Source organism: Chiroxiphia lanceolata, chromosome 9 (assembly GCF_009829145.1).
Source record: "Chiroxiphia lanceolata isolate bChiLan1 chromosome 9, bChiLan1.pri, whole genome shotgun sequence".
NCBI classification, from domain to species: Eukaryota; Metazoa; Chordata; class Aves; order Passeriformes; family Pipridae; genus Chiroxiphia; species Chiroxiphia lanceolata.
Genome location: NC_045645.1, coordinates 5,196,753 through 5,222,305, shown reverse-complemented (window position 1 = coordinate 5,222,305; position 25,553 = coordinate 5,196,753). Strand labels below are relative to the sequence as shown.

The window sequence follows — 25,553 nt, the reverse complement described above, 5'->3', positions numbered from 1 at the left end:
CTCACCTCCACCTAAAAATTCATGCTAATCTTGGTTTCTCACAGAAAATCACAACAAACACACTTTTCCCAGAGAGGACAACCAAGTGGGATGACAAGATACTTTCCAAACAGGCCACTAGCAGGCAGGCAGATCATAAAAATAACAGGTAAAATTTACTTTTACTGTCCAACAGCACAGGGAAAACAGTTATATCATAAAGCCATTTCCTAGCATTGGTTCAGCTACAATACAGGGAGACATTATTAACATCATAAGTAAAGAACTGTCACTGTCGATGTGCAATCCTTATCCCAGCAACATTCCTCTGGGACATGGGGCTGGAAAGGACAGTGTAGAGTTTGAGAGCAAACGGGAAAATAAAGAAAAATGGCCTAGAAATTAAAGCAATAAAATAAAACCCTCCTTCAGTTATGTAGTGACCAGGAGATCTGGCTATCCTTTCAACAGTTTGGAAAGAACAAAATAAGAGTTCTTACCCTCCAAGGGATCCCTGGTGAGCCCCAGCTGGCTGATAATATAACGAGGAATGTCGCATTTAATTCCTTGCCCTTCCTTGGCATGGCCTTCTGCAGCTTCTAACAAATGGTAGAACTCTTCAGGATCAAACTCCTACAGCAAAGCAGTGAGAGAAACAGAGAGAAGTAAATGATGCAGCTTCACAATTATGAAGTTAAAGGTTTCTCCTCCAAACAGGAGATTGCTCAGAAACTCTCTTCCCACTCTGCTCTGCAAAAACAACAGACAATTACATCCTGCTGGGTGTCCACTGGCTTAGATCTGCAAACCAAAACAGGACAAGGACTGTAGGGACCTTTTACAGACCATGCCCAAACTGTCAGATAAAATGGTCTTGATAATGTAAGCATCAGTGTGGACACACCTCCCAGTTTTGTCACACTGAGATGTGCCAGGGAAAGGTCTGTTATGAGGACTGAGGCACCTTCTTTTGCCACCTCTATCTGACAGGTGACTTAGCACAATATAAACCTTTCCTGCTGTCAGATGTCACTTCTGATGAAACCATATCCCCACCCAATCCTGTAACTGTCCCAACCTTAGCAATTGCTAATAAAATTATTAACGAAACAACAACTGCTATTTTAACATAGCACAGGATCACCTTAGGAACTCAGTCTTGGTGTATGTGATCTCTAAGGCCAGAAAATGTTATAGAAGGTGTGATCTCTTTTATTGGACTAACAGATACAAGAGGAAATAAAAGAAAGGTTTGGGCAGCAGGAGCAGCCTGCTTAGAAGCAAGTTCACTAGTTAACTTTAGCTTTCCCCTACAAACCTCATCATTCACCAGCAATGAGCAGCTTCACCAAGTTTCTTCAAAAATTTTCCAGTGACATGGGATAAAAGGGGAAGAGTTACACACACAGCTGTGAGGGCATCAGTAAAGAATTGATGTGAGTGTGGTCAGCAGCATAAGAGAAAAGAGAGCACAGAACTGCAAACAAGAAAATGAAATTAGAGATTGTAATGATGTCAAGATATTTGAATGGTTAGAGAAACTGAACAGATGCACTTTTCCGTGATTGCTCCAAGTAATGCTGCTTGGATAGATGCTGTCACCAAAGACAGTAACAATGCAAGAAACAAAGTTCTTCCTGAAGTCTTCTGGAAAAAGGATTAATCAACACTCTCAGAACCAGCAGAGAGCAGGAGCCAGACCAGAAAGAGCAGGTCAACAGTGCAATATAGAGAGCAAGGTGAAAGGGACGTTGGAGTCAAGAAAGGACTCTTCAAGGTACAATTGCAAATCATTTATTGGTGAGTAAAGGACAGAATTAAAAAAAAAAACAAACTTGGTGACAAAAAATTAAAACATTCAAAAATGAGGAAATTAAATAAATTTCTGTTCTGGTTTCTTTATAGTAGATTTAATCATTTGAATACAGATGAATGATCCCTACTATGTAGAGGCAGATGCTACGGTAAAATAAACTGAAAAAAGAATAAATTAGATACTTTTTCCCCAAAGCTAGTTTCAGAGATGCACAAAACACATTACTGTTTTCCTGAAGCCCCAGAGATTCACTCTGTCAATAAACGTTTCACAGTCCAACAGGTAAACAAAGACTGAAGCCAAATAGCTTAAGTTTAGAATATTTAAATGCCTTCAACTCCATTAAAACAATCACAGCCATCACAAGCATTGCTTATATGGTCATTTATTTACAAGAAAGAAAGAAGAAGAAGCTGTGTTACTGAAATCAACCTTAATATTAAATTGTAGAAAAAATACTTATAAATTCACATATAATTGAAGCTAAAACTTAAATTACAAAAGTATATAAAACCAAAAATGAGATGTAGTTCTCAAAAGCTATTTAAATGGTTGACTATCCATTACTATATTTCTTGTTGTTTTATGGGATAAAAGGAACATTAATATTTAATTCTTCGTGTCACCAGATTAAAATATGTATTTGGGAAAAAAAATGCTAGAAAGGCAATGCAGGTTAAAAAAAACAGGGAAGGCTAACACACAGATCCAAATATTATTTTTATACTTTGGACTCTAGCCATTTCATTGTCAAGGTTGTCACCACATACTTTGGAATTCATTACTCAAATCTCAGTGATTTTACTGCTTCCACCTGCTCCCACTCACTTTACAGAACATCAGGTGCATGAGACATAGAGGAACCTGGAGACACTGATTTGCAGCTAAGAGCTGCCTTGAGTTTGGAACTCTTAGCAGGTATAGAGATGGATGCATAAAATTTACTGAAGTTTCATGTTTTCCTAGATGATGTGTTACTGTTAGAGTGTACACAAGCATAAATGACAGTGGTGAATACAGCAAATACAACCACGATAAGTTTAAATTTGTCTCCTTTCTTCACTGTCTTCACTTCAAAAAAAAAAATTGAAGAAGTGCTGGAAGATAACTGGAGTCACAAAAAGTCATCTAAATCACAAAAATTGTTTTGAAAATCAAAGAACTCCCAGTCTGAATGGAGGTGAGCCCAGGTTTTTCAATGTAATCTGGGAGACATCTTGAATAAGTAAGTGTAGGCTTCTATCTTGCTGGTTGTGCAGCCTCCTTCATCACTGACAGTGGTCTTCCTTTTGCTGTAGGGTTCCCAGCAAAGCAATCCATCTGACGGGCGTGGAGGAGGACCAAGGGAACCCTCCAAAGTCTACTGGTTCTTAGGACCTCTGCAGGTGTTTTCAAAAACTGGTACCATTGGAAAGACTGGACCACTCTCGTCGACTTTGTCAAAGAAATCTCTGCAAAACTCATCCATCTTTAGTGACTCCAAGGATAAAGTCACCCATGGACTTTATCATGAATGCCCTCAACATTCTTCACATGTTAACTGTGCATTTATACCCAGCCACAGATTCCTAATCTAGCCAACTTTTCTAATGACTGAAACAAATGTAGCATCTCTGCCATTTTAATGGCCAGAAAGAACCACCATGTGTGTGCTTTGACACACCAGGGAATTTCATCCTGTCATTAAATAAGTTTCCACTGTAGGTTTGTGACACCTTCTCCAGCATTCTCACAATTTTTGCTGGCTCTTCCCTACACTCTCACCACTTTTTCAACATCCTTTTGAAATGCACTCACTGAACTGACTCCTATAACCAACAACCACCACATAGCTGTGTATACAAGAGGCCTGATCACCTCTTCCCATATATATTCAAGATTTATATTAACCCTCTTGCCATGGCATGACAGTGAGAATGAGTGTTCAGGCTGTTTCTCCACTGTACCTAGAAAATATTTTTGGAGTTGCAGGACTTCAGGACACAGTGGACTATTTCATTGGGATTGCCTAAACACTTTTCACCATTTTATAGAATTAAATTTAAAAAGACATTCTTATTAACCAAATTAAGTTGTTCAAAAAGCAGTGAGACTTGCTTTTGCACAAATTCCAATAGCACCAAATAGGATTTCAAACCCAGGCTTCTAAATCTCCTCAGATCTCACACTCCTCTATCCCACTGTGTGATCACAGCTGAGAAAACCTTGCACCAGGTTTCCCTTCAATTGCTTGGTCTACAGTAAGGCTTTGAGTCCAAAAGCCCAAACACCATTTATGTCATGGTAGGGAACTTCTTTCTTAGTGACAGATTTTCCTTAGCATGGTGTTTTGGACACCGTACTCACACCATACATTTGTTTACAGGCTCCTCACTGTAGCTACCAACAACAGAAGGAAAATCCAATGGCATCAAATAGCATGGAATAATACCAACAGCTACATCAGGCCTCTCCATAAACTTTATACTAAAATACAATTTAGCTGCAGTTGCAGCTGACAGTCCAGCAGAGAGATACTTCTATATTAACTCAAAAGACACGTAGCACTTCTTTTTTTTTTTTTTTTTTTTAAAATATCAATTTATTTTACATCAACATTTTAACGAGAATTTAAAGCTTTCTCTTGAAGGCTTGGTGCTCCCTATCTCCTCAAACACAGGCCACTCTTTAGATCCTGCACACACTTACCAGGCACTCGAGCAGCCGAGCTGGCCGAGCAATGATAATCATCAGCTTCTTCACCAGCTGGGTGACGAAGGCGACCTCGGAGCTCTCGGATCGCTCGTGGGCCTGTGGAGAGCAGAACATCACATTATGGGCCCAGCACTGAACTCTTCGTTTCTGTGTGCCAGGTGATGAACATAGAGCAACCCCCAGCTCGGTGACCATAATTCAGCAGCAAAAGCGTGACTTGAGTCAGGGCAGGCAGTGAGCTGAGCTCAGCCAAGTCACATAGAGCTTTTCCATTACAACTGACTCCTATTATCATGCAAGAGATATTTCAAAGGCTCTATTTGCGTTATATCATCTATCAATTATATTAGATACAATGTGGTTTTAGTTTATTTTTTAAAATGAGAAGGGGAATACTGATTTTTTTCAATTTTACCTTCCAGGCAACACTGACAGCTAGGTAATGACTAACAGCCACACATATTTCTAGGCTTTACTGTCAGCTAGAATCTGAACCACTTCTGTTCATCATCAAGAAAAACTTAACTTCAGTTTCTCGTTTTTTAATTTTATCAATCCTGCTGAACAAATGCAGCATTGCATTGCATGCCATATAGGACCAAGCAGACAAGCAAAGGGCATACAGAAACTTAATTCAGAGGATTTACTCCTGCCTGTTATTACTTTATCAGATTTCAGTAAAATTTCAAGGCTTAGTTTCAAGATCTATGCATGTGTGTGTGTGTGTCTGAGACAGTGTCTTTTTATAACAGTAAACATATTAAAATAATTTAAACAAAAAAAACAACACAAAAAGTCCCCCAAGGACAAATTTGAACGACCTCCCCAAATTACTCTTCTCTTGCTGAAGCACACAATGGTTACATTATGAGTCCTGGAGCAGAAATAAAATAGTGTTTCATTGCAGAGTGATAAAAAGGTGGTTCCAATGACATGCAAAAACTCTTAAAGTATAGTTATTTTTCTCCCAGGGTTCCCCAATTATGCTTTAACGCAGTCACAAATATAGAATTCAGAACTTAACCAGTGAGGGGTTTGCTGGCAATGAGCCCCTTGCTTATAGGAATGATAGTTTGTCAACAAGGATGCAAGGAGTAATAAATTAAAAGGTTCATTTAGCATTGTTCACTAGCACCACCTAACAAAAAGAAGTCTGAGAGGTCAAATCACAAGTGGTGATCACCTAAAAGAACAATAAAAACACAGGAAGCCAAAAACACAGGAAAGCCTATAAATACACAGGCAGCATTTTAAACAATATATCTCTGATACTTTACTACCAAAAAAAAAAAAATTAAAAGGTTCATTATTTCTCATTTTGACAGAGGTCAGAATAGAAATGTTGATTGTCTCCTTCTGCACTGATTAGCTGAGACTAGAATTTTAACCTTGAAAAGAACAATGTATGTGCTAGTTCATTACCTAAAAACATCAGAGATCCTTTCTGGCCATAGAGCCTTAAAAAATGGATTATTTTGAAAGTATTGAAATAAGTTGTAGGGTTTTTTTCCCCCTAACTAAAAGGTATTTTCTAATTATAAAATAGAAAATAATCACAATGAAGATGATTAGTATTCACTTTGTGTCCTCTAATGCATTATGCAAACTTATAAGTTAAAATACAAATTCTAGAAAGAAATTAATGCTTTCGTATTTGAAAAGCCATTCCAGATCACCAGGGGTTAGCTGCATTGAAATTAATAAATAAAACATCAACAACTTTGTATTATTTGAAATATGAGCCATGCGATTGGAAAGTCCTTTTCTTCCCCTCCACATAGGTTATATTATGCAAAAATATAATAGAACAGATATAATTCATCATTTTGCATCCATTTATATTGTTAAAGTGAACCTTAATCTTTTAAATCAAGTCCTTTTGTTTTCTCCTTTTCTTATCTATGACAATTCAGGCAAAATAACTTAAAAATGTAACTAATTTAATCAGGTGTCTGTTTTGAAAACGAAAAGCCAGACCATGACTGCCAAACGATACAGAAAAGCAAAAGAAGGAAAAAAAAAAAATTACAAAAACCAAACACAACTTGTAACAGCCACTCAGCCATCATCTCTGCACAGCGCTGCTCTTCCAAGATCCTCAGTAAAACTGCCTCTTCTTCTTTGCTCCTCACACAGGACAGCCCAGACATCCCTACAGACGTCTTGTTTACAGCCTGTCCCAGGGACAGAGCCTGGGATCCGGAGGGTTACACAGCCAAGCACTGCCTGCCACCTCCACCTGCCGGGTACCAGAGGCGCCACCTCACCCACAGTTCCCCATGGTGACACACTCGTCTGAAGGATGCTGGTGGCATTTCAGGGTTTCCTCCCCACCCTACTCCACCTCCCAAGAGGAGGAGGGAGAGGCTCATTGGGTTGTGGGGAGAGGCTGATGCCATTCCTGCACACATTGCCAGCGACACGTGTACGGGAGGTAGCGACGGCTAATTTACAAACCCATTGCCTTATCTGAAAGACCCATCCGTCACTAACTGTAGCTACTGGGGCATGAAATTAAAATCACTGTCCTCCCCTGGGGTTCAGCAGGACCAATAGTTGGGATATATGCAAGTCACAACGCTGTAATTGAGCTAATATACTGATGGAAACCAAAACAATAGACCTGCAAAAGCCAAGAACCAATAACTTTACACTCAGGTTCCTATTAAGAAAGCAATCCCAATCAGAATATCCATTTGCCAACGTGCACCATCAGTCACTCCAGTACAACACTTACACCCTCCCCTGTTTCTTTTGTTCCATGCACAGAAACACCTGTAATCCTTCACCTTCCTGACCAGCTGGCTACACCTACACAAGAGTCATTGGATTTCTTTTTTTGACTCTGGCCAGTAAAACTCTGGCCAGTTTTACCTCATCAATTCAGTCAAGCAATAACAGACTATAATCTTTTGTTTCCCAGTAACCTGAGGTCCTGTCCTATCCTCTAACCCATGGCAACAGATAAAGAACTGAATATTGTATATTCTTTTTTATATAAGTGCTTTATCTTATTTTTCAAAATCTTTATTTTGTAGTGTATGAATGAAGTGTAACATTCAAGCTCATGTTTTCCAAAATAAAGGAAATCTCTTAAACTCATTTTTGCTTCATGATAATTTCAATGACGCAATAAGCAATAAGTTTTCTGGCTAAAAGACAATATTTCATGCTCCAAACAAGGGAAAAGATCTCATTTGCCAGAACTAAAGAGATTTGTTGGCATGTTATTACAAAAGCCAGGATCTAAAAATCTTCTAAAAGCTTTCTGGTTTGGTATATTTAAACAGCTCATTATTTATACACCAAATTACTCTGGTTAATATTTTTACAATATAAAGTAGACTCAAACTATTAAATCAAGTTTCCTCTCTGTGGTTTGGAATGCTGTGCAAGTTTAGTTCGTGACGAGGTGTTGGAATCGACACCTTTAAAAAAGAATTTCAGGAGAATCCATTCTTTCACAGTAAAACTGTATGAAAATCCGTGGGTATTCCTGCCACTTGCTGACCTCATTCCTCACCAATAAAGCATCTTCCCAATCTTTAAATATGTTATAAAAATATACCATAAAACTACATATCCTGCTGCACAGGCCATACAACTGCCTAAGCCGAAGAGCTTTTTGGATGACCTTGCAATTGGTATTATTTATGTAGGGAGTAACTGTGTGATACCTCACAAGCTAAGCAAAGGTTAAGACCCTGCCACCACATTTGGAATAATCAAACCTTCTTGCAATTTCAGATGAGTCATCCAAAAGAAATATTATCACCAATTTCTATATATTTCAACTGAAAGGTCCCAATTATTTCCTTGTAGAGTGCAGTTTGAAGGGCAAAGAAAGAGTAGGAAGTAGAAGAAACATATAAAAAAGATAAGCCAAGGAACTATGATAAGACAGAAAAAGAATAAATTAGAAAGATGTGGAATGAAACCTTTGGCATTCTTCTGCTGTCTTTAATGTCTTTGTTCTCTTCCTTCCTGGCCTGCTCTGCCTCCCTTGTCTCTCTAAACTTTCCTTTTAATCATTTCTAGCCCACCTTACCTCCCTTCTATAGTAAATCAATTAAACTTAAGAGCTGACCCTTTTCTCACCTTCTCTGTAGAAGATGTTCAGGAGGAAGGGGTCAACCTCAATTCCCGACCAAGCTCAGAGACGACCACTGTATCTTCTCTAATAACAGTAAAATGTCACCTTTCCCTGTGCTTCAGAGCAGCAGTATAATGCCCATAGGATCAAGGGGAAAAGGACATTTAAGAAGTGTTTTGAGGATTTGTTCTGAGGGAGAGGGGAGAAAAGGAAAAAGCTGATTTATCTGACCCACACCTCCGTTGGGACCCTGATTAACCTCTTCGGGCCAGAAGACAGGACTGAAAATGCAGACTGGAAGTGGTCAGCCCCAGTTTATGGCTCTTAATTCCTTACAGTATGAGAAATCACTGTCCACACACAGAGGAGGAAAGTCCAGGAGAGGGAGAATTTCAGGCCCCAAGGATGTGCTACCAGAAACAGTAAAACACACTGTAGTCCCCCTGCATCCCTAAAATGTAAGTGATTTCACCAAGTGTATACACCTACTTTTAATGAAACCTTTCCAGCTTCAAAACCATCACCCAAAGAGGCCTCACCCCTTATTTCACAGCTGACACGTGCAAATACTCTGCTTCCAGACTCCAGAGATTCCAGGGGGACCCACATGCATCCACAAGTGGTTACTGATATCCCACAGGCAGACAATCACATAGGCCCTCAAAAGATATTCCCTACCTCTCTTGATCTGTTAAAATTATATTCCCCATCCAAGCAGAACACCACAAATCCAAACATGAGGCATTTTTCTCACACGCATAATAAATACCAGGAAAATTACAGTCATACTCATATAAACGGGGTAGCCAAAAATTTTAGTTGATACAAGGGAAGATTCTGCAGCATTCACAAAGCTTTGTAATATAACAACTGTACATTAATATAGTATTTTTATTCATTTGCCATTTTCTAATGAAAGAGTGGCAAAGAGGCACAAGCTACTGCAACTCATGCCAGTGGGTTGGCAAACAGATCAATGACTATAAAAATCATCACGGAAAACAAATGATTTCAGGTGTTCTGTTTCTAGGTGTCTCTGTGATGTTTGTTATCTGAGACTGTAATCTTTATAAATCCTGTCTTTTCAGCTTGCTATCTCACTAAACCAAAGCAGAAGATTAGGAAGAATTTCCCAAACAGAGGTCTGGACCCAGCAACTGGTAATAGCACTGATTCTTCAAAACAGTTATAGCATAAACTCCAAGAGATTTTTAAATTTAATATTATTGTCATTTTACAGGATAAGAGCAATTTTTAACGAGTAGCTGAAGCACACTGAGCATGCATTAAAATTGTGCCCCCTTGTGTATTTTCATATGCTTTGATCACCACAAAACACACACAGAAGTACTGAAAGCCCACAACTGGATTAGGTTCAGCTCAAGAAAATCTTTCATGAAAAATGTATAGCAACACCAAAAACTATGGCCTCTTCACTCCTTGAAGGCACTATTTTAATTAACAAGCCATTCAGAGTCTTGAAGCTCGTGAAAGAAAAGTTCAGTAATATCCTTCAACTGAATAAACTCGATTTTCTTAAATGGCAAAGACTGCCTTTGACTTGCTCATATGCATATTTAATTTTTCTACAAATGAAGTTCGCAGGTGAAATGATTTACTCAAATTCACCCATAGCAGAACAACAGCAAACTGGTACAACTCAGATCTCCTGACACCCCCACCTGTTTCCCCTCCCCTGGAATCAGCATTTTCTCTCCTAAAAATCAAAGCTCCGGCTTATTGGTTAAAGTTTCAACCAAAATAATACACTCTAGTTTTCAGAGAGCACTTACATCCTGGAGAAGTTTCTCCAAGTTTTCCTGCAGCTCATAAAAGTACCGAGAAGTAATAAGACCTTCACGTGATTTATCTAGGCAATCTCTGGCCAGTTCAATAACTTGATGATGAATGAAACTTAGGACCCCATCCGCTAATTGCAGCACGTTCTCCGGAGCATTCGAGGCAATAAACTCGGCCAGCCGTTCTTCCATCTGTGCCGTGGCCTAAGAGTACAGAACAAAGAGAAATTATCCCTGAGTTTTACTAACACAGATCTTAAAACATAAATGAGCAGGGTGCTAAAAGTAACACTCTCAAGTCCGACTTGCACGAGGCTTAAAAAAAAAAAAAAATATTCCAAAACACAATGGCATCTTGCTGAGAGTAAAAAAAAACAGCGTATCATAGGCAAAAGTTGTGAGTGAACAACAAAAATTAATCAAAACACACTTTCTGAAAATGCAAATGACCGTGGAAATATCTCGGTCCTGAGGCTGCATTCCCCCCTGGGCCTCCAGAGTAAGGATGTAAGATACGAGGCAGTTTTCAGAACTTTTAGACAGGACCGTGGAAGCTGAAAATCATTGCCCCAAGCAGCAGACACACAGCATTTCTATCACTCTAAGCCCTGATATCCTGTCTCCAGAGAAACATCTATTTTTGCTGGTGGTGGAACAGGAAGGAACGGCCATATCGACAGCTGTGGGATACACAGTCTTCTACACTCATTTCAATGAGATGTTAACTTTCAAGGCTTGCTTCCACAGATTTCAATATTCAGCTTTTTAAAGAGTAAACACACTTATTTTCACTGCAGATCACTTCAGCACATTTCAGCATAACTGAAGCGTTCAGCTTGATTTTTCTAAAAACACAAATCTAATCTCTCCCTATTACTTCTTGAGTACCAAAAGCCCCAGTGGCAAACTTGGGTTTTGTCAAAACCTCCAGTATAATTAGGACTGACTTTCAAGCAAAACTTTGCATTTCCAGCATGTAAATGGCAAGCCTACCAAACCCAAAGAAGTCTGGATCAGTATAAGGTAAATTTAATGCAGTTATACAAGGAATACCAAGACAATGCTATTCAGCTTGTTTTGAAATTACTCTTTAAAATAGCTGTTTAAAGTATATGTGAAAATAAACAAAATACCCCTCTTCCAGCCTTGATCTGATTTGGAATTTTAAGAAAAATACAAGTATTAGTTAAAAACATACAGAGAGCCAAAGCATGGCCCTTCTTCTCACTCTTGTGAGCATTTGTCATGCCAATAGAAGACATCAGAAATTTAGTAAATATGAAATACATACAAAAAAAGCTTTTCAGCCTTTTCCATCTGAATCTCTATGTATATTAAATCCATTGCTTCCACTGCAGAATTAATATATGAAGCTGAGGAAGCAGCTTCAAACTCTCAGCAAAGTGCACTGCTTAGAAATGAGACATAGGAGCAGGGCTCCTCCAACGAGCGCTACAAATTAATCCTGAGCTTGGGCACAAGCTCATTGAATGTAAAAAGTGATTCTTTACCTTTGGAAACCTTTCTTTGTACACATGGTTCATCATTATTATTTCACTGTCAAAGGAAACCGGAGAGCGACCAGGGCTAGAGGAGAAAAGAAATTATGTTACCATTTACAGACATCACACCAAAACCTTTCAAAATCCAGTGCTGGTCATGACGCTGACACACTGATTGTAGCCCTTCCAAACCTTTGAGTTCACTTCAGTAATGGGCAGATGATTAACTTGAGAGAAAATTCTAGCAAGCAATGGCAGTCTGCAGTGATCTGGAAACTGCCAACATCTCTGTCTCCCCATGGACTCAGGCAGAAAACCACCTTTTTTTGGTGAATGTAAGCCCTAACACAGAAGCATGTAAAACCCCAGTGCACTTGCTGCAGATACATTTGTTATTTCCCTTGTTGTGTTACTGCCCTCCATGGCAGCAGGAGCAGCCCTGCTCCAAAAGAAATCACCATGATCTCTGGAGCCTCCAGTGCCAGAAGGGAGCAGAGCAATAGGAAACAAGGAAGTTGAAATGACTTGCTTTCCCTTGTCTGAAGGATACCACAATACAGGAGGGATGCACAAGCAGTGTTATTCTACTAAATCTTATATATAAATACCACAAGCAACAGGAACAGAATAGTTTTATGAAAACTGCACTCCCTTGAGGCACTTTACACCACGGATGCATATGCATCTATGCATAGGTTAGCAAGGAACTTCAAGCACACCAAAAAACCAGGACACTAAGTCTTGACAAGCTGCATTTATATTAGTGTTTGGGTGGGTTTTTTTTAAAGAAGAGTTGCATCTTGTTTCATCACATCTGATGGTATGCAGTGCTCTGACTCATCCTGCCACTGAGGACAGCAGATGAGGTAATGCAGATAATCCCCAGCTACAGGATCGCCTGCAGCATCTCATTTCTCCAGTTACCTTGTTTTAAGGTTCAAGACAAGTAAGGGCTTCAATTATTTGGCATCTTACATGATCACTGTCTTTGTGATTTTAAGAGTACTAAATACTGCTAAAAATAATCTATGTCAAAAAATACAATTTTATCTTGAATGAGTTCAAACATTTCGAACTTTCTAGTGAAGGATGAAATGAATCTCTCTAAATGGAATAAATGCATTTTAAACTTGGAATGCATTACAGTTACTACCTTGTTGCTAACCTATTTAAAGGAAAAATATTCTTTTGGCAACATATATTAACAATCCAAAGAAAATTTAACTCACTGTTGCACAGACTATAGCAATACCAATCTCTTTTTATGCCTTGTGCTGAAATTCCATGAATTACATCGTGTCTTGTTTTTATTACTGTTTATCCCTTAGCTCGGGAAAAGCACTTCAGATTAAATCTCTCACTGAATCCTTACATTGAAGGAGAAAAAATTATTTGAATGTTTTGAATATGAAGTAAAAACACATTCTCATCAACTTCCCTTAGCTTGGTAGATAGCTATTTTTAATCAAGGAAAATTTTCTTTAAGAAGAAACTTACATTTATATTCATATGTAACGTATGACATGACTAAACAGAAGGGTAAGAACATTTAAATTCCAGGCCTATAAGCAAATTCTCCCACATATCTCGCCTGTTATCCTTATCCTTTTTTCTCTAAGACCAAACAAGCTGACACAAACACAACACTTGTTTACTTGTGTTTACTTGTGGTACTTCACATGGAGCTGAAGGACTCGGTGAACACAGTTATTGAAGAATTTATTTTTCTCTTATGTAATTTTTCACTGTGTGATTTAAGTGAAGTATAAATTACAAGGATATATAAACTCTTTGATACTACCTACAGGAATATGGAGGCACATACATACTTCATTTTAGCACTAACATTTGCACATGCTTAAGTATTTGCTATCTTAGGGCTACAATAAAACATGAGGGACTTTGTCTTTTGCTTTCAAGGCACTTTATTCATATGGATGCAGGAAATTAAGAGCTATGCAGAAATCAAGCTACTTGAGCTGTCCTGCCAGCAGATGCAGTGTTTCCTTAGGGAGAACCACGATGACAGGAAAATTTATTGGGTTTGCTTTCGTTTTTTACAATTCTGAAACAATTTCTGTGCACACCAACTGGCAAGAAAATAAACACTTAAAATCCCTCCGCTTCCTTGGGCACTGGCAGTTTTGTCTCTCACCTTTGGGAGCTCATCAATGCCACTTTTTACCATCTAAAACAACAGAGCACCATCCACAAAACTCTGGACAAAAGATCAGATCAAGGTTCACATTGTCATTCAAAACAAAATCTGCTCAATATACCAGGCCCACTTACAGGTCTAGCTGGCTATAGCAAGACTTCAACATAATACACTGCATCATAATTTTTAATGTTGATCTTTAGCTTGGGAAACTAAGGAAATAATTAGCTGGATAACTGACTAACTAACCAAAGGCTGTCTGCCTGGCACTGCTGGGTACTTTACAGCACCTCTGAGACACAGCGAAGTGAAAAAGAAACAAGGACTGGGTAGATAACTTAGGGCCACCAAGGGAGAACATAAGGAAATTTAGAAAAAAAAAGATAAAAGGAGTTTAATATATTTTACTGGTATGACAGCTTTTCAAATGCAAAAGCTTCACACATCTATCTAGCACTAAAAATTTCACGTATAGAACTAAACCAGTCTAACATTTCAAGCCTCACGAAGGAACAGATTATTTTCTGCAAAACAGAGGACACATGCTGTGCACGTGCATAACATTTTAAGACAAAAAGCAGGCTGCTTCTCTTTTCTTGGTGCAGACAGGTAGGTCAAAGAAATGATTATTGTCAGTGAGTTTTTCATTTCAGCAGAGCAGACATTAGAAGAATAATATCTGTCCCCTTAAGCTTAGCAGCACAATGAAAAACTACTCTCTCTTTCCCCCTTCTTCACCCTCCCTTCACTTTATGAAAGATGTGGTGGTAGACTTCCAGTGATATCTATCTCCCACAAAGATTTCTATAGCCTTCAACTTGTCAAAACTCATGTGTCCTTATCTGATGCTAGAAAGTGAAAATAGCTTATAGACAGCTATTTCAAGGAGTAGCATTTATAGTAAAAACTGAAATCTTACAAAATCTAGTTTAAGTATGACTAAATAAAACTGAGATATTTATGAATACCTCATTTTTCCTTCACTGTGACAGCTGTATTTATTAGGAAAAAGCAAAGCACTGTGCTTCCCTCTGATTTCATCCTGTACATAAAGGTTTAATTAGGTTGTATTTACAGTACATGACAAAAGTCAGCAGGCATAGAAAACTTAAAACCATAAGCCTTAATTTTCTGTCCTTTCCAGACACAGAAAATATGGAATTTTAAAACTAGAGACCTAAAAGTTGAATAAAGTAGAGACTAAGGTAAACCTAATGCTGAAGGTAAGCCTTCCTCTTCTCTCAAGAAATAATTACTTAAATCTTTGACCTAATGAAAATTACATTAATACTAGGAGTCAGAAAACTCCGCTGCAACTAGCTCTTTCCAATACTTCAGGTTCTTTATGCACACCAACAAAGACTGAGACTGCTTCAGAATGAAAGTAGGAAGTTAGAATAATGAGCAGTATAAAGGGTAAATAAGAGTACTCGGTTTTCCTCATAAAAGAAAACCATGAAAATGGTGAGTGAACTCAAAAATTAATACATTTAAAAACAATCACTTTGAAGAACCTTTTCAAATCAGGTTCACAGAACCCACTGTCTTGAGAGAGAAAACAAAGATACCAATGTCATCTGTAATGCCGTTAGAATGTATTTTCATAAGGAACAGATGCCTTATGCTTCAGAATATAAAACCATTATCCTTCTCCAGCAAATCCATGGCTCTTTGACACCCCATTCCACAGCTTGTGGTGGGTGGCACTTCCTGAGTGCAGCAGCATGAAGGGATGAAGCCACCAAGATTAATCAAGTGGTTAAAGCTGCCCCCCTTCAGCGCAGTGAGATGAGAGAGCCCCATGACCTGCAGGATCAATTCCAAAGATAAAAATGGTCTATGCAGGCCCACTGGTGTGGTTTCACAACACCTATTCCTGCTTCCCATCTTGGGTATTTTATTCTTAAAAGTGGTAACTGGCATTTTCTAGGAGTTTTCTCTGTATATTGTTGATGGCAGGATCCAGCGTGTCGAAAGTCAGGTTGGAGGATTGTATTTAAAAAGCACTACCCAGCAAAGAGATGAAGGAGCATATCTGATTAAGGATGATCTCATCTACTTCAACTACATAAAAATTCATTGCAACAATCTTCAGCCCTTTTTCCCTAGACAACATTATCGTGAAACACAAAAAGAGATCAAGAAAAATGGGCAGATTGGTGGGCTGAGTGACTGCACAAAGGCAGCTCCTGAAGAAGTCGTTATTAGTTAACTCTACTTTTATCTCTGACATTCTCCACACATTCCCACATGTTAGCAGCTGCTAAAGATGACAAGTAAAGAGAACTGGGAAAAGATGGAGGACAGCATCTCTCTAACTTAAAAAGAGTAATGACGCCAAGTTCAGTGCAAGAATTCACAACTCTTCATGCATTTTACTCCAGGGAGAAAAGATCTTCAGGTAAAGCCCAGGATTGTTCAAAACAAGTGAATGTAGCCTGGGGATCTCTCTGTTGGTCAATAACCTGAAGGATCTGAAGGTTGCCTCACAAGAAAAAGAGAACAGTTGAGAGATATTTAGGAATTACTTCTGCAGGTAATAAAGAAATATTCTCTTCCACTGAAGACACAAAGCAAGCACCAAAACAGGTGGGTCAGATGGAAATACGTTCTTTCACTTAGCATGTGAGTGTTGGATCTTTCTGAGACAGATGAGAGAACAGACTCCAGGACTTTGCAAGCAACTCTATAAGCACATCACACTTTTGCATCCCAGCGTTGATCTCAGGATCCCTCCTTCCCCCGGCATGGGAAAATAGATGGGAAAGAACCAATGCCATTTCTTCAGTGCTGAAATTCAGGGCATTTCAAATAAGGTGTGATTAGTTAAAAGATGAGTATCCTCAAGCCACACTGGCAGAACACCTCAAACAAACTGCTACCAACCTGTCAGTGTAGTGTAGCCAACACTACTCTCCACGACCGTGTGCGCTGTTATTTTTTTCATCCAGTTTGATCATTAGAAGTGTTCTGTACAAACAGAACATTTGCAGCTAGGTACAAGAAAATGGTAAATTTCTAGCTGAAGAAGGGTATTTTTCAAAAAGTTACATCTAGGCAGCACTCTACAGCTAGGAGCATAAAAGGATCATCTGACACTTCTAAAAATTCTTGGGTTACAGAGACAAAAAAGTCCCAGCACTTGACAGTGACATCTCAAAATGCCAGTTCCTCTCACACAAAAAGAGATGTAAGGTTGCAGTCACATAGGATGAAAAATGAAAACCTGTTAACAATCAGAACATCTAAATTAGAAAGTTATGGCCGTCAATTAAGGAAAACATCTGATATATTTTGTTCAACTGCTTTTCATTAAAGCTGATCAAACAAGACTAATGAATGCTTATGAAAATACACATTTTTAGGAAATTCCTGCTAAATTTTCAACACATTAACTGCTCAGTTTTTATTTTTTAAGTAAGTGAAAATAGCCTCTCACCAAGTGAGCTAATTCTACGGTGTGGGCAGCATGTATTTCAGTACATGTTTGTTTACAAGGACAGACTACCCTCTGGCAAAGAGGGTATTTGCTCCTGTAAACGTTGCTCCAAATGGTTGGACTGACATATCAATTTCCCTTGGAGGTGCAAGGGGTCAGCATGAATGCTTGGTAGTGGCAAGGGTGCTTTAGAGTCCCTCGGCATCACAGTACCAGCAATAAGCAAAATGAAAAACAAATGAAGCACAGAAAGTTGAAAAAATTAAATTACTTCATTCAAAGCTTTGGAATACCAATAGCACTGGCCATTACCACACTAAAAACCAGAGAGAGCTAGAGAAAGTATTCAAGAGAGGAAGAAGATTAATCAGTTGTATGACACGCTGAATTAATTTCATCACAAATTCTAAACCTACTACACTGCTTTAAATTGGCTTTAAAATTCTAAGCAAGCTGATAACCCATATTAGCAAGGAAGAAAATAAAATTGGGCTTTTCACACTGTTGTGCATATCATTCTGACATTAGCAAAAGTGTCTTCTGCAGCAGAAATACACCTGAGTTAGAAAGGGTAACAATTGCTTTAGCCATCTGTTGTCTACCTACAGTAGCTGTCTTATCTATAAGAGAATTAGTACCACTACAGCTACACTACTCAGCTGTAGTCAGTGTTAAGAGTGACAGCAAGAGGACTGAAGTAGGACTGTTGTTCAAAGAGACTTAGTACAAATCATACAGCTAGTCTTTTACTACATGGTAATTTGCAGAGGTCACAGGCTAAGTGTGCTACTACCCACAGTACTTACCTGCTCCTGTAGATTACTGTGTAACTACACTTAGTAGATCCATATGCAATTACCATGCAGCCTGCACTGAAGTTTAGAACATACAAATAATTACAAATAATCAAAGGTCAGCTCTGCCATGACACAATACTCACCATGGATTCTTTTATTATTATGGCCTCTTTCACTTCCTTCTTTTACAAACCCCCAACTAGGTCCTGAGCTGGGCACACTGATTCAGCATTTCCAGCTGGCAGAGTTTTTGAATATTGTCCATGAATTTAAGGGTGATATCCACCTCTGACACCCTCAGAAGAGAAGCAAAATGGAGACTTCACCTCCTTGAACCCTGCTTGTATAAACCCTTTTTCTTTCACAAGAAGCTGTGCCTAGAGTGCACATCCCCAGACTTTCATTCACTTGGTCCATCACTAAAGGCATAGTAAAACTTGAAGTTATTGCCATGATACAAAGTGTTTGCGGATTTATTCCACATAAGTGTTAGAAACCTGCAAGAAAGACTGCTCACAGACTTTGTGGAATTGCTGTCTTTGGAGATATTCAAAAGCCATACAGACATGGTCCTGGGCAGTCTGCTTGAGCAAGGGTTTGGACAGGATGACCACCAGAGGTCCTTTCCAACCTCATCCGTTCTGTAATTCCATGAAAGATGAAATTCTAGTTGCTTCTGGTTTTATGTACGGCAAAATCAATTGCACAAGGAAATAACCCCTGGATAGCTATCTTTGAATAACCAGTTCTCTGAAGCAACAGTAAAAATTATTCAACTACTAATGCAGGAGAAACATTTTCAGTGCTATGACAAAATAGCTCTGGGGTGCAATTCCATTTAAGCTTTTTACTTTATCTACTCTACTTTTCATACTCCTTCAGAAACACTGCCAGAAAAGTTATTAACAGTGGCTGTAACCACATCCTTATGTCACAGTAGCAAAATTCTGAGAAGAAACTTCACTACAGGAAATCTACATTCTATGGATTTAGTCTGACACTAAAGCAGACTATACCAACCATTTTGCAATCCAAAACCTCAGTATCAAATGTTAAAAAAAAAAAAAAAAATTTCTGATTGGGTGAGGTGAGCTAAATATTGATCAAAATAGTTTCAAAGACGTGTAACAAATCAACTACAAATGACCGTTCTCAGGTTAGAAAGCACATACAGGAATGCAGTAGATTTGAAGGCAGATATAGAAATGCAGTACATGTGTCCAACATCTTAAAAATTCGGGAAACGACCCAAAGCTCACCTGAGACTGCGAGATCGAGGCCTCAGGGCTGGAGAATGGCGCCCTTCCTCATCAGTGATGCTCTCAGTACTGAAATGCTTTGTCAGGAAATGAAGTTCATCTGCCGTGGGCTGAAAGGGCAGCTGGTGCAGCTTCTCCTGAGATGAGCATGATGACTGAGTACAGAAAAAAATACAGAAAAGAAATGCACTAAACGCATGCATAGGGGTCAGCTAATGAATGGAAGAGGAACGGGCTCTGCCAGACACTGCACACTCCAGCAGAAAAGAAAGCTATTTATCAGACCAGGTGCCTCTTTTTATTGTTCTCTTTAGGCTAAGCCAACCCTTACATACTATGACAGAGCTGGTGAGATCAGGAAAACTTTGCGAGAGGACTTGGGAAACCACTGCATCCAATTCTGGAAGGATTCCATCTGATCACGCAGATAATTTATTATCAGGAGACGGAAAGGGAGGTACGTGAGTACCAGCACTACTCTGGAGAGGACAAGGAGGTTCCTGGAGTGGTGAGCAACTTTCTTTCCTTTTCCCTCATGCTCTCTTAGCTCAGGAGTTTCCACTGGCATGCAGAATGCTATGGAGCTGTGTAGACTTTTTTGCTGACTGTTGGCTCTCATTGGAAATTGCTACTGCAAATGGTCAGGATTTTATTTCTCCTTTCCTTTACCCATCAGGCTTCTTCTCTAACCAAGGAGACAATAATAAAACGAAAGTCATCAACTTTGTTTTAAGATTAACAGAGTTTCTTGTTACACAGTTAAACAGCTTATATATCTGTAAATAAGTTGATGCATTTATATGACACATGTCCTGTGATAATGATAGACATGAAACTGTTTTAATCCTTGAACCTCATAAAACTTGAGATTAAAACAAATATTTGCGGGAAATGCTAATAACATCAATTGTTGGACATTCCAGGGGAAGAAGCTGTAAATCAACTAAGAAATGTGGGGGTTTGTGTGTGACTTTTCAATGCCCCTCTCCATTTTACAGAAGTAAGAAAATATATTACGTAAGGACAAATTAAAAATTCTCTTTAAAAACAAAGGGAAAAAGAAAAAAAGAAAAAAGGGCTGAATAACCAGAGTAGCACTGAGTAACACCAGTGGGCCTTATTAAAAATATCACCCTAACCTAAGTTCCAAGGCTCATTATTATCTGATGAAATTCATTATATATTATTTCCAGTAGAAAAACTTGTACTTTTGTTAAAATGACCCTCACTCAAACTGGAAACACTGCATTCTAGTACCAGAAGTATTGTTAGGAGAGAATTATATATGATGTAACATGTATGACTGAAGCTTTAGCTCACTAACATGGGAAAAAAAGCCTATATATCTCTTGTCATATAGTTAGATCCTTTTGATTGACATTTTCTGAGGAAAAACACCCAGTCAACCAAAAAACCTGAGATAAATAAGTCACATAGAAAGTATCAGTTCAAATGGTGCAATTATTGTAAATATTGTAAGCAACAGAAAAATGGGGTGATATGAGAACTTACAAACATAAAGGTCCTGTTCTTTAATAAAAATATAATTGGCTCAAGACCCCAGATCCACCCTCTCTGCACTGCACAGAGGTATTTACAGAAAAGAACTCCCTTGAAAGCTTTGGGATGTGCATGAACTCCCCAAGTTTGCCTGGAACTGGAAACCACCACTTCCAGTGTTGTGCAGGGATCATGTTGAGAAGTCACCTCCAGCTCAGTGTCCACACAGTGATGATTTCCCAGATGGTGTATCAGTTTACACTCATAATCCACACTGAAGCCAAGATGGAGAGTTTGGGTATTTGCCCCCTTGCCCAGTTATTCTGCTGCTCACACTGCTTATGTCAATTATAAAGAACATTCTCTATGGTATAGAATTACTCAAGCTCTCTTTTGATTTTCAGAGATTTCTTTGATGTCTTTCTGTGTGTCTCACACCATACAAGGAGCAGGAAGAAGCACCTGCCTATGAAAAAGCCTCACAGAAAAGGTACGTGGCAGCTGACATCCCATTCATGATGAATAACATGGATACTGCAATGAAGCAGGAATTACCAAAGATACTGTCTTACAAACCTGCATTAGCAGGTACCCAAGTTCTGGCAGTCTTATTTAAAACAAATTAAGGAAGGCTAGTTACAAGAATTAGAAGTAAAGTTACAAGAACTAGAAGGAAAAAAAAAAAGTCAAAACTTATAGTCTAGAAAAACCATTAAAAACTTTGTTTCCCAACAGCAAAATCACTGGGGAAGCAGTGCTAGTAAACCCATGGATGACTCAAAAAAAATTCTCCCTCCACTTCCTCTCCTTAAAAGCAATCAGATCACAAAGTGTATAATTCCAAAGAATAATTAATGAAAGTCCGGAAGATAAAGGCCATGGACTTTTCTTGCCAAGGGCTTCTCCAGCAGTGTTAAGGGGTATAACATTTTAATGAAAAACCATGAAAGCAAAGTGAAACACTCCTGAAGTATTGATTTTTAAGTAATCACATCACAGTATTCAACTTCTGCAGCAGACTAACACAAACACCCCCCTGGTATTTTAATTACAGATGCAGAACTAGCTTAGCCTTCTCCAGTTAAAAAAAAAAAAATCAAGCAAATACTACAGTAGCTTATAAACCAACTCTGCATCTAGAAAATGAATAGCAGATTAGTTGCTTAAAAATAATTGTATATTGGCCCATTTAACTGATTATTTTGTGTTCCTCGAGGTGGAAAGAAGGTCGTCTTCAGCTTTTCCAGAGTTGGTCTGATAATATTTATCTGGTCTTCCTGATTTCTCTGGAAAGGATAAATGTGGTTTGTTTGGGGTTTTTTTTCGTAGTGTCATGACTCATTTGGAAGCAAAGAATTAAACAGAATCTACAGGTTTTTACTGACCTTAGACTACATAAAGGCCTTGGTTTGTTCAGCAGGTTGACAGAGCAGCTGATCTATGACCACAGAGGTGCAGGTCAGCTCTTGCTCTCACACAGAAACTCAGCAGGACATGGACACGTGCACCAGAAGGAAAGTCTATTGTCCTCCTTCTATCTTGCTTGAAAAAAAAACAATCTTGAGGACTGATCACACAAAATGGAAGCCTAAATTTGTATCTGCAGCATTAATTCACCGTGCTCTTTTGACAAGCCCCTGGACTGCTTCTTACTTTGGTTTTAAAGTCAGTGCAGGAATAATACCACTTATCAACTTCAGAGGTGTTATTCAGATCAATTCAAATTAATTCTAATCTGTGAAATACTACGATAATAGTATTGTCATAGACAAGTCCTAAGTAGGATTGGCTTAGAAATGTAATACCAAGTTTAATAGCTCCAACAGTTGGATCACTACTTACTAAACAGCCCATTTCATTGTCTTACTAAGATTGTAACACAGAACCAGCAAAAGGACAAGAGATGAGAGATTCAGCCATTTAGGAAAAAAAAAGTCTTGGAATTACATGTTTGAATCTGTTTTCTGCAGGAAGGTGAATTCAGGTCTACCTACAACTATCACTTCATGATTCTCATTGCACCATCCTGTTTTCTCTTACTTATAATGCTGTGAAAAATTACACAGTTTGAACTGATGCTTTCTACGGGGCATGTCTATCTCAGATTTTTTTTGTGTGTTTTTTTGGTGTTTTTTTCATAGGAAAACATGAATCAAAATGATTTAGCTATTTCTGGGAACATGACAAGAGACAAATATGCTTTCTTTCACATGCCAGAAAGTTGAGAACTTTCTAAAAGTAGCCTTAAAGTCCCTATTTCAAAGCAAGAACTGATAATTCCAATAGATTTTTCTTGTTGTTGTTGACACTCTTGCTCTCTCTTTGGACATCTACCCAAAGCCTGGTCAAATATAAACTCTTGAAAAATTACTGATCACACCTGCAGGTAAGAACTTCCACACTGCAGGAAGTTTGGCCTCCAAAGGTATCATCTTCACAGGCATCTTGGAAGCTGTCACAGTGACTGCCATTGATCAAACTATTTGGATGCCATCCATACAGAAGTGACTGTACTTGCTCCACACTCTCACAGCTTCCTCCCAGAAGAGGACTTAGGCCTGGTTTATACCCATAAAGATTTAACCTAAGACTATAAAGGCCAGAGCAGAGCTCCTTTTTAACAACTGCTCTCAGGTGCTTGAATATATAATAATGTTTGGCAGTGAAACCAGGGACATCTTTTTATCATGCTGATAATGAATTTTTCTCTGTTTTCTATGCTCCTGCCCACATATCTGAACACACACACAGACTTCAACAAGAGACTGAAATCAAGTCACTTGCCTTCTAAGGAGACCATAAAAAACCCAACCAAATTCAACAAAAAAAACAACTGTCTTCAAGTTCAAAAGATAATAAATTGTGGAAACTGTGCAAACTAGAGTCTGAAGGAATGTGTCTGAGCCAATGAGGCTATAGAGATCAGACTAACATTGCAAAATCAAATCTTAGTCATATCAATTTAGGCTAAAAGAAAATTTTTGACCCCAATTCCTTCTCTTGCTATACAGACTGAATTTAACACTCACCTCCTAAAGAACTGTGTGATATATTTGTGTTTGAGAGACGCTAGAAAGTTTATGGATGAACTTAACAGCCTACACGGAAAACAATGATATAGTGTAAGATTTGCATAATGTGGAGTTCTGAGTCCTAATTAATGGTGGTATGGAATTATAATTATTAGGAACGTGCTCTAAATTATTCACACAAAACTAAATTATCAGTGGAATTACTATGGAAAGAGGCAGTGATGTTACCACACAGTTGAAGGCACTCACCATAACACACACACAAAAGCAAGTTACATTAAGCCTGTACAAGCAGCCTTGACATTTCTACTTTTTCTATGCTTGGCCTTGCAAGGCTGTTACATGGATAACCACAAAACCTACTTCACTTAAACTAAAGAGTAAGGTTCATTTTAGGAAGCATGTGAGAGTTACAGGGGTTAACACAGTGCTGTTGTTTTAGTGGCACTACTGACTGAACTCAAGCAAACTGCAGCCAGCCTTCCTAATGAAGGGTGTAAGAACTGAAAAGCTTTATTAGGAGGTCGAAATTACTGGAGTTGAGTAACAGATGTGGATTATCAGTTTTTCTTTCTGCTAGCCTGATAGCAGAGGTTTTCATACTCAGAACTTGAAAGCAGACAAGAGTTTCATTTCCCAGTCATAAAAAGCTGAGAGCTGGAAGGTAATTATGCACTATGTCTGAGTCCTGCCACTTCAGAGACAGTGTGTCTCTCAACTGATCAGTCAAGCCAAGTTCTGCACTGGGATTTCACCAATGCTAAAGGCAAAGTGCAAGATGATAGGAGCTGGGAAATGGAGGAAAAAAGCAGCAGAACCAATAATTCAAAAAAATTTAAAAATAATTAGTATATTAAATAATGTTAGCAAAACAATGAAGAAAGATCAGATATTTTAGTAGAGACTCAGAAGCTGATTTGTTAGGGTGTATTTGTATAAACTAAATTTGCTTGGAAAAGTCTGTGTCACTTACTGAAACTGTTGAACTGGGAGTGTTTGTTCCATAGCCAGACGAAGGAAGGGAGGCCAAGGACCAGCGGCGTCCATCCGTCCTGGGGACAAGATGTAAGGGAAATCACGGTCAGGGACATACTGGGGCTAATTCTCAGGAGAAAAAAGCAATTTTCTCCCCCAGATCTCTTAACCTCACGTTTTTATTAAAGTCTCAAGTTATTCAGATGAATTGGGTATCCTAATTACAATGACATTTGTGAAAAAGCAGCCAGACTAAATTTTAAAAGTAAAATTAGGTGACCTCGGAAAACATAAAGCAAATGGGCATCAGATTCCTGCATTAAGTAGATGCTTTGTATGTGCTACCACTTGTACAAAAACTGGAGTTTTTAAAACAGACAAAGGAAAACAGCTCCCTGCAAACTTCTTTGAAAAAAGACAGTCATGCTTAAGATAATTACTTATGCATTTTCTTGTCTTCCAGATGAACATTACAATTGAGAACAAAAAAAAAATCACATTAGATCAAGA

At 38.5% G+C, this 25,553-nt stretch overlaps 1 protein-coding gene across 9 annotated transcripts in view; it reads right to left on the bottom strand.

Moving 5' to 3' along the window:
- MAST2 (microtubule associated serine/threonine kinase 2) overlaps window positions 1-25,553 on the bottom strand; it is a 191,807-nt gene that overhangs the window by 31,543 nt on the left and 134,711 nt on the right. For 8 of the 9 annotated variants that reach the window (XM_032696467.1, XM_032696459.1, XM_032696461.1 and 5 more), the window contains 6 exons: window positions 25,042-25,120; window positions 19,537-19,691; window positions 11,893-11,968; window positions 10,376-10,585; window positions 4,484-4,585; window positions 480-612 (listed from right to left, as the gene is read on the bottom strand). In XM_032696467.1, the coding sequence (XP_032552358.1) occupies window positions 480-612; window positions 4,484-4,585; window positions 10,376-10,585; window positions 11,893-11,968; window positions 19,537-19,691; window positions 25,042-25,120 (755 nt within the window). The remainder of the gene's footprint in view (window positions 1-479; window positions 613-4,483; window positions 4,586-10,375; window positions 10,586-11,892; window positions 11,969-19,536; window positions 19,692-25,041; window positions 25,121-25,553) is intronic. The other variant, XM_032696460.1, reaches the window with a different exon arrangement.